General features: G+C 44.9%; 1 protein-coding gene across 1 annotated transcript in view; it reads right to left on the minus strand.

Annotated features, from left to right (window-relative positions):
* The window catches only part of LOC125034651 (neurofilament heavy polypeptide-like), a 126,357-nt gene that overhangs the window by 115,999 nt on the left and 358 nt on the right, over positions 1-10,000 (minus strand). Inside the window, exon 2 of the mRNA XM_047626553.1 lies at positions 1-2,034. This exon is cut by the window's left edge and continues 238 nt beyond it. Coding sequence (XP_047482509.1) covers positions 1-1,982 — 1,982 coding nt within the window. The 5' untranslated portion in view covers positions 1,983-2,034. The remainder of the gene's footprint in view (positions 2,035-10,000) is intronic.

Raw genomic sequence — 10,000 nt, forward strand, 5'->3', positions numbered from 1 at the left:
TTGAGTTTCCTTACGATCTCGTCTCGCGTCAGCCTCCGCGATCTCTTCGAAGGGCCTGCTGGGTCTTCAGGAACCTCCTTGGATCTGGCCTCTCCTTTCTTCCCTCTCCCTGTCCCGCTTTTCCCTTCGTTATCTTTAGCTTTCTGTTTTCTGTTCTTTGTCTTTTCTTCTCCTTCCTTTCCCGATTTGCCCTTTAATTTCCGGATCTCCCTCGCCCTCTTGTAGCCGAGAGCGTCTCGGAAGTCGAGAGCGTCGTCGAGATGCTTCTCCGACCCTCTCGTGACGTCGAGCGGCTCGTACTCGTAAGCCTCGACTTTCTGACATTTCTCGCCTTCGGTCTCTTCCGTTGTTCGCGTCGACTCGTCTTGAGACTTACCTTCGAGACGTTTCGAAGAAAGCGTTTCGACAAAGTCCTCTGGGTTCGTCTGAGTCGCTACCCCGACGGCGCACTGTGCTCGCGGTCCGGCCGAGAGGTTCGCCGAATCGCAAATAGTTTTTCGGGGTTGGCTGTAGTGACTACTCGCTTCGCTCATGGGGTTCTTTGGTTCGGTGCTTTGCTTTCGGGGTTCACTATAATGGCTAACAGACTCGACTAATAGGTTCTTTGGCTCCTTTGAATGCCTACGGGGTGCGCTATAATGACTAACAGATTCACTTTGGTGTGGCTTTACTTCGATGCATGTCTTCCGTGGTTCACTATAATGACTAACAGAATCACACAGTTGGTTCTTTGGTTCACTGCACTGCTTTGTAGTAGGATTGTTCGCTTCATTTTTGCGGTTCGAAGCATCGTACGTCTGTGGTTCGGTACACTGCTTCGGAGGTGATTTGGCTCGTTCGCCGGGAGGGTTTCCCGGTTTGCCGCGTCGCTTTCGCGGTTTGCTATAGAGATCGCTAGGGTCGATCGGCAGTTTCTTCCCACTTTCCTCCTTGATCGCTTTATCCCGCTGGTCTCCCTCCGCGCGACCGCAACCGCCGGCGCAACAGCAATTCCGTTGATCGCTCTTTCGATCCGTCGTTTTGGGCGAAGATATGTCAGGTACATCGACGTAGAAGGTGCTCTTGCTCTTTTTTCTTTCCAGGGTCAGCGGAAGCGATTTCACGCCACAGACGCGGCGGGTAACGGGCTCTTCTGCGTTGCTGTTTTTCTTGCAATTGACGCACTTGTTACTTCGGGGCTGAGCATAGTGGCGGTCCTCCAGGCTTTCGTTGGCGTGGGCGTTGGGCCGACCGCGGCGCTCGTGGCTGGTCCTCAAGATGTGGTTGTCCATCGTGCCGAAGAAGTACCTCAGGAGCGGCTTGGACGGAGGGGGGCGTGGCAAGGTCCCCGTCTCTGGTGACGTAATGGGTTTGTTATTACGGGGTTGAGAGTAGTGTGAGTCCGGGACCTTTTCTTCGGCGACATTAGGAGAAATTGATTTGGCGTTGGCATCTTCGCTCAGAGGTTTGGCATCCTGCAGTTGCGCGTCGGTCTGACTAATTTGCTTTGCTTGCCCTTGTCCCGGATCCTGTCCCTGACCCCGGGCGGCCTGCTTCCCTTCTCCTTGACCCTCATCTTGACACTGACTCTCGCGGGGAAGGGCGCCACACTTCTGATCGGCCTGAACCTCCCCGTCTTGTCCTTCCGGGCAATGAGATCTGCCGTCGCCTTCCTGAGACCCAGCATGCAAAGAGGCCTCCGCACCTGCGTCTTCCGCAGGAGCCTTCTTCCCCCCCAGCCCCCCGTCGTAAAATCCGAGGGCCTCCGCAATGCCGACGGAGGCGGGGGACGTTGGCACAAAAGCTCGGTGGAGGAACGACCTGTTTGGCACCGGAGTCGCGGGAGCCGAGAAGGAGCTCGAGGCCACCGTCGGCAGCCCTGACTCCTGCACGCCCTCGGCCCTTGCGTCCTTGTCCTCGGCACGGGCGTTAGCAGGCGAGGCTTGCAAGGGCGGCTCGCATCCCAGGAAGGACAGAGGCGAACGAACTCTCCACTTCAACATTGCTTTGAGATCCGCACTAAGTCACTCGTGTATAAGAAGTCATTTTAGTTACCTATATTCCCAAGGATTAAATCCATAAGTAAATTATTTTCACTGCACTAGTATCAAATACAATTCGGTTATCATAACTTTTCAAATGAACGTCCCTACCACATCTCCCGACTCCCCTCTACACTCATACGTACACGCACGAAGACACACACACACATACACACTCATAAACTTTCCCTTAAAGACCCATCCACGGTAATATATTCACGGCGCCATCGGTAACGGCAGGAAGCGAATGGGCGGCGACATTAAGCTTCCTGCAGAAATCCTGTGTCACGTTCTCAGGGTAAATCTTAATTGCCTATGTGCGCACCGCAGTTATTACTGTGGTAGGGAGCTGGGGAGGGGAAGGGATAGGGGCTTGGCAGGGGGGGAGGGAGGGGCAGGGTGGGATGTAGAGGGTCACGAGGGAAGGGGGGGGGGGTGGTGCCAAGAGAGGTGGAACTGAATTAGGCACCGATGTGGACGGAAGTTAGTTGGGAGAAATTAGGGGAAGTACACAGCCATGTACACACACACACACACACACACACACACACACACACACATATATATATGTGTGTTTGTATGTATATATGTATATATGTATGTGTGTGTGTGTGTGTGTGTGTGTGTGTGTGTGTGTGTGTGTGTGTGTGTGTGTGTGTGTGTGTGTGCGTGTGCATGGCTGTGTACTATATATATAAATATATATACACACACGCGTACACGAGCACACACACACACACACACACACACACACACACACACACACATATATATACATATACATATATAAATATATATATATATATATATATATATATATATATATATATATATATATAATGTGTGTATAAGCATATATGTATTCTGCTGTTCAGTAAGATGAACTATCCGTAATATGAATGTTTATAATTATGTATGTATTTATGTGTGTAAGTATAGATGGAAGGATTGATGTGTACATGTACGTAAGTATATCCAATACGTTCTTTAGTTAACTGCACGGAATACGCATTTCTTATAAATATAATATCCAAAAATATGTTAAAGAAAGGGCATATGTGATATAAAACACCACACCCTTTCATCTTTTTTCGTTTCGTTTTTGTTTTCTCTCTCATTTCGTAACAGGCCGGAAAGAGAAGAAAAGGGAAGCAAGAAATGAAGAAATAAGTTGTTGGAGGGGGGGGGGGGGGAGGAGAAGGAAAGAGGACGTACACGCAAAACAATATGGGTCGCTGAAATTGATATCAACCGCAAAACAATTATGTCAACCGCATAGCATGGAAAAGGGGGAAGGGGAGAGAGGAAGAGGGAAAGAGGGAAGGAGAGAAGGAGGGAAGTGAGAAAGAAGGGAGAGGGTGGAGAAAAGGGGGGAGGGGAGAGAGGAAGAGGGGAAGAGGAGAAGGGGAAGGAGAAAAGGGGGAAAGGGGGGAGGAGAAAAGGAGGGAAGGGAGAGAGGAGGGAAAGGGGGAAGTAGAGGGGGAAGGGGAGAAGGGGCGAAGGAGGGAAAGGGAGAGAAGGAGGGAAGGGAGACAGGAGGGGAAGAGGAGAAGGAAAAAGTGAAGGAAAGGGAGTAATCACGAAGGAGGGAAAGAGAGAAGGAGGGAAAGGGAGAAATCAGGAAGTAGGGAAGGAGAGGAGGGAAAGGGAGAACTCAGGAAAGAGAGAAGAAAGGAAGAGCAGGAGGGAGAGAAGGGGAGGAGTCGAGAAGTCAGGAAAGAAGAGGGAGGGAAGTCAGAAAGGGGAGAACGGGGAAAGAAGAGAAGGGGAGAACAGGGGAAGAAGGGAAGGGGAGAACGAAGGAAGGAGGGAAAAGAAAGAAATCACGAAAGGAGAGAAAGGGAGAAACAAAACAAGAAGAAACGGACAGAAATCAAAACGGCGAAAAGCCAGGAAAAAAGGAGGAAAGAAGAACACGAAAGAAGGAACCACTACGAAAAGAGGAGAAAGGGAACGGAACAACACCAAACAAAAATAATAACAAAAAACACAAAAAAACGGAAAAACGCCCAGCGAGCCACACGCAAGCGACCGGCCAGCTGCGGTCACGTCAACGGAGAGGCACAAGAAGCGAGCGATGACGTCACAGGTTGCAGCGTAGGGCGTGTGAAACGAAGGGAAACGAACGGACGGAAGAAACTGTCCGTTATTACGCACCGTGGCTTCGTCGGTGTTAAGAATGAAAGGAAGAGAGAAAGAAAAGGATGAAAGAACAAGAAAGAGAATATAAGAAGAAAAGGATGAAAGAAAAGGAAAGAAAAAAAAACAGGGAAGAGAGAAAGAAAAGAACAAGACAGAGAATAGAAGAAAAAAAGGATGAAAGAACAAGAAAGAAAAACAAACAAGAAAAGGATGAAAGAACAAGAAAGAAAGAAAGAAAGAAAGGGATGAAAGACAAGAAAGAAAGAAAGGAATAAAAGGATAAAATAAAAAGAAAGATAAAAAAAGAAAAGGATGAAAGAACAAGAGAGAAAAAAGAACAAGAAAAGGATGAAAGAAAACAGAAATAGAAGGATTAAAGAAAAAAAAAAAAGGAAGGAGAAAAATGAAGAAAAGAATAAAAGGAAAGATAAATAAAGCGATGAAAGAGGAAAGAAAGAAAATGTAATAAATAAAAGGGTATAGAAGGAATATTACGATAAGAAAAGCAGAATTTTGATGATAAGCGAAGATGAAATAATGGAAATGTCTTTTATGAAAAGGTGAAGCGAATGTGATGATAAGCAACAAGTAATAAAGATAAGAAGTAGAAAGACCAATGCAATAACGCTGATAAACAGGAAACAGACGAAAACAAATAAAAAAATAAAAGGAAGTTATCAAATCTAAAAATAAAAAAAATTAATACAATAAAAATACAAAAAAAGAAAATAAAAAAAACACAAAATAACGTGATAAAAAAGGACAAAGAAGAATTATAAATAACGAAGGAAGTGACTAGGTTCCCGGGGAGGAAGTGAGTGCGGGAATCGAACGGTTAAGTCGCTCTATAAATTGATGAGTGAATAATAAAAGAATAATGAAGGCAGGGGATGTGACCTCAGTGATTATCTTTATGAATGACAAATACTGATGTTGCTGACTGAGTAAAAATGGGGAAGGCCGTTCTTGGTAATTTGAATTGACTGGGACGAGCTATTTGGTAAACAGAATATTTATATATATATACATATACATAAATACATACATACATACATACATACATATATATATATTTTTATATATATATGAAAGCTATTGGCCAAATAGCTCGTCTCGTTAAAGCAAATTACAAAGAATGTCATTCCACATTTTTACTCAGTCAGCAACATCAGTATTTGTCATTCATAAAGTTAATCACTGAGGTCACATCTTCCCTTCATTATTCTTTTATTATTCATATCATTCATATCAGAGAGAAGAGAGAGAGAGAGAGAGAGAGAGAGAGAGAGAGAGAGAGAGAGAGAGAGAGAGAGAGAGAGAGAGAGAGAGAGAGAGAGAGAGAGAGAGAGAGAGACAGACAGAGAGACAGACAGACAGACACAAGAGAAATAGAGAGGGGGGGGTGGGGAGGGAGAGGAAAGCGTACCAGGAAAACAGGAGAAAGCCACAGAGAGAGAGGAAGGAAGGGTGGAGTACTGGAAAGAAAACAGGCGAAAGAGAGACCGACAAATGACGACCCAACACAGTGAAAGTGTCAAGCTGTCTCCAAATATCTCACAATGACCCTCTCCAGACAATAGCCCGACTCCGCCTTGCCCTCCTTATCTCAAGTGTTTCTCCTTGAAGGGAAATCTTACGCTAAGATTTTTTTTTTCTCTACGTTCAGAGCAAAGATCGAGAAAATTGCATCTATCGAGTCGATGAGGAATGGCATATGTCTATTTCTTTATCATTATTTGAGATTTATCGCAATATTTTTTCCCCTCCGTGAAAGGAAATCTGTCAAATATGATGGAGCGTTTCTCTCGTAGACAGCAATTTGCGATCTCTGACATGAAAATGGGTCTTGTGTCACTTAGAGTAGTTCCCCCTTCAATTTTCGAAGAATCCAAAAGAAAATGGCGCAGTCACTCACTTAAAGACAAGAGTTCTAGAGAAGAGAAGATAAGTAATTTTTCATTTCCAGGTATTGTGTGTGTGTGTGTGTTTGCTTATTTACTTTCGGGTGTGTACAAAGAGCTCAAACTTCGATGGAAATAAGATTAGCAGGAATCGTTGCAGTCAGATCTATACAACGGATATGCTATTACCCAAAGTCAATTTTATTTTCCTACTCAAACTTCATTGCATGCAGAAATATTATCAATTCATGCAACGCAACAAATGAGCGACGTATAAATCAACCACAAGTTACCAACCGTTATATACGTAATACTATATTCCTAAGAAAAGGAGGGAATCTCTTTGATATCATGTAACTGAGATTGACAATGAACAACTAACTGTTAACAATTACCAGTAACTTCCATACTGTTTGTTTGCTACTGGATTTCTCTAAACATACAAGGTGGTCTGGAAAGTTGATGCAAGGAGAAAATGACAATTATTTTCATCCACTCGAGGAAGTACTGCCCTAAACTCCTCTATAATTAGAGTATTTGACACACGCCCTCGTCACTGCTTACTGCTCCTACGAACGCCCACGAAGCCACCTATAGTTCTCACATACGCCCACGAAGACATCTACAGCTTTTACATACGCCCATGTCACTGCTTTCTGTTTCTACGACCGCCCACGTAACCACCTACAGTTCTCACATACGCCCACGGAGCCACCTACAACTCTCACACACGCCCACGGAGCCACCTACAACTCTCACATACGCCCACGGAGCCACCTACAACTCTCACATACGCCCACGGAGCCCCCTACAGCGACAACATAAGCGACATAATACGCCCCACGCCCACGACTCTCATCCATATTACAAACTCTCTCAAGCACAACCTACCAACCCACATTCGAACGCCGCACGCCCATGACTCACAGACTTACACGCCCATCCTTGCACGCCTCTTTAACCCACACCCGCACGCCCACGCCGTCACCTACATGCGCCCATTTCCTGTGCAACAAGTATGCCACGATAGATTACAAGCTTGTTTAATGACATTTCGGTATCCGGGATCATCGTGGGCGGGGTAGGAGGGGGGGGAGGGGTGGGTGGGTAGGAAGGGGGTGGGTGGGAAGGAAGAGATGAGGGGGGGGAGAGGTGGGGGAATGATGGGGCGTGATGGGTGAACGAAGGTGGGAGGGGGGGGTTAGGAAGGGATTGGCGGGGGTGTGGGGGTTGAGAGGGGGGCGGGGGAGATACCTGCATCCTCATACCGTTAAATTGGAGTCCCCCCCCCGCTCTCCTTCCCTCCCTTCCCCCCCCCCCATTTCAAATCCAGCAGCCAGGTGGGATCAGCTGATCGGAGACTATGCAGTGCTTCCTGTTGTGACATTTGGGAGCTTTTTTTAACACTGATCATACATCTTTTGTTAACGTGGTGAAACAGACAGATAAATGGACAGATAGGTGCGTGTGCATGTGTGTGTGTGCGTGTGTGTGTGTGTGTGTGTGTGTGTGCACATGTATGTCTGTAAATACACCTTTGAACTCTATTTCCAATCGCTCTCCCTCATAACCCCTTCCCCCTCCCCCTCCTTCTGACTCCATCTCACCCCATACCCCCTCATGTCTCCCCCTCCCCCTTTTCCCCCATATCCTCCCTCCCCATCACCTCACCAACCCCATTTCACCCCCTCCCCCCACCAACCCCCATTCACCCCCTCCCCCCACCGTCTTCTCTTGAGGTCTCGGCATTAAGCTATTTTCGCCCACCCCCCAGGCGGAAACCAAGGGGGGGTGAAGGGGGGAAGTGGGGGGTAGGGGGGAGATTGATCGTGTATTCGTAAATACTTCCATCACGTGAAGGTAATAATGACGCGGTTTTGATTATTGGTCTCTGTGTTCTCTCTCGTGTTTCGCTATGTTCTCTTTCTCTTTTACTCTTGGTCTTTCTCTTTCTTATTGTTTCACTAGGTCTCTCTCTCTCTCTCTCTCTCTCTCTTTCTCTCTCTCTCTCTCTCTCTCTCTCTCTCTCTCTCTCTCTCTCTCTCTCTCTCTCTCTCTCTCTGCCTCTCTCTCGCTCTCTCTCTTTCTCTCGCTCTCTCTCTCTCTCTCTCTCTCTCTCTCTCTCTCTCTCTCTCTCTCTCTCTCTCTCTCTCTCTCTCTCTCTCTCTCTCTCTCTCTCTCTGCGTGCTTCTTTCTTCCCACATCCTCCTTCCTATATACATTTTCGCACCTTTTCTCTCCTTTCACTTCCTCTTCTCATTACCGTGGTCATTAAGGCATAATTAGAACCTATTTTCCACTATTTCTTATCGCGACGGAGTGATACCTTTTCTCGTTCCTTATCTCGACTGATGGGTGTCTGCCATGCACGTCTTTGGGTGATTTTCGAAAAATTCAGAGAAAAATATAAAGAAGGGAAAAAAAGGAAAAAAGGAAAATAAGATAAATATGCAGTAGAATAAAATTTTCGAAAATACAAAAAAAGGAAAATAAACACGAACATTTTAAGAGAAAATAAATATACAGTAGAATGAAATTTTCGAAAATACAAAGAAAGAAAAACAAAACAAAAAAAGGGAAAAGAAAATAAGCATATAGTAGAAAATACCCCAAAAATACTGTAATTAAATGGGAGATTATTCCATTAAATTGAATTTCTATTTCTTATTTCTTAATTCATTAATTTATCTATCTATTTATTATCATTTTTTTGAGGTGGGGGGGGGGGGGGGGTAGGAGAGAAGATGATGTGAGATGCAGATACACTTTTAGGGCAAAATTTGACCTTTTCTTTCACATTTTTGGTTCAAAATGAGTGAACGCGCAAGACGATACATTTCGAAAATGAATTTAAGGTAATTGAAACAGGAAGCGATTAATTAACGTTCGTAATTATCGAACTTTCTGACAATTCCTGTTTCACTATTTCATGCACTTTATTATTAATTTTACAGTACATAAGATATTCATTATCTTTTTTTTCAGGTCAAATATACATTCAATTATTTAATTAGTTATTTGATCACCGATAGATATTTTTGTCATCTTTATCCATAAATCATAAAGACTGTGTTTTGATTACTTTTTTTTCTAATAATTTCTTTGAAGGGATAATTCAATCTCGCTCAGGGACTTGATTACCAGACGCATTTTAATTCGCGAAATTTAAATCTAACCAAAATGTCCAGTCCGTCTTGGAAATTCGCCGCCATCTTTCTTTAGGAATTTTGTCAAGCGATAAATTGCGCTGTATTAACTTTTAATGCTTGGATGACCTTGTACGAGAGCAATAACTAATGAGGTTCGGGATGTCAGCGAGATTTTGTAATCATGTATAAAATGAAGGCAAGACGTACATGCAGACACAGATATAAACATGCATACGCATTATAATACCCATTGCAATATACAAACAGCCATACATAGCATACAATGACATACCACGGCAACATAACTATGGGATTTAAAACAGAAACAACCATTCAATCACCACTACCACACAGAGCAACCAGACACACCACAACCACACACAGACGAACACAAATTCATGTAGCAACCAAGCACGCAACAGACAGACAGACAAACAAGCGCGAATGTCACACAGAGCTACTAAGCACATCACAATCACACACACCGCAGTAAGCGACTAATCAACCTGTACTACCACGCAACCACAAGCACACGCATACAAACATACATACACACACACAAACACTCGCGGTATCTCGTTCCCTCACTCTCTCTCTCTCTCTCGTTCTCGTTCTCGTTCTCGATCTCGATCTCGTTCTCGTTCTCGATCTCGTTCTCGTTCTCGCTCTCTCTCTCTCCCTCTCTCGCTCTCCCTCTGAGACGGGTCATATTTTCACACCTAGAAGTAAGACACTTCTTGAAGACGTCGGGAATTTCGTCATCGTTCTCAAGACGCTGACACACTTC

The sequence above is a fragment of the Penaeus chinensis genome, chromosome 18, assembly GCF_019202785.1.
Source record: "Penaeus chinensis breed Huanghai No. 1 chromosome 18, ASM1920278v2, whole genome shotgun sequence".
NCBI lineage: Eukaryota > Metazoa > Arthropoda > Malacostraca > Decapoda > Penaeidae > Penaeus > Penaeus chinensis.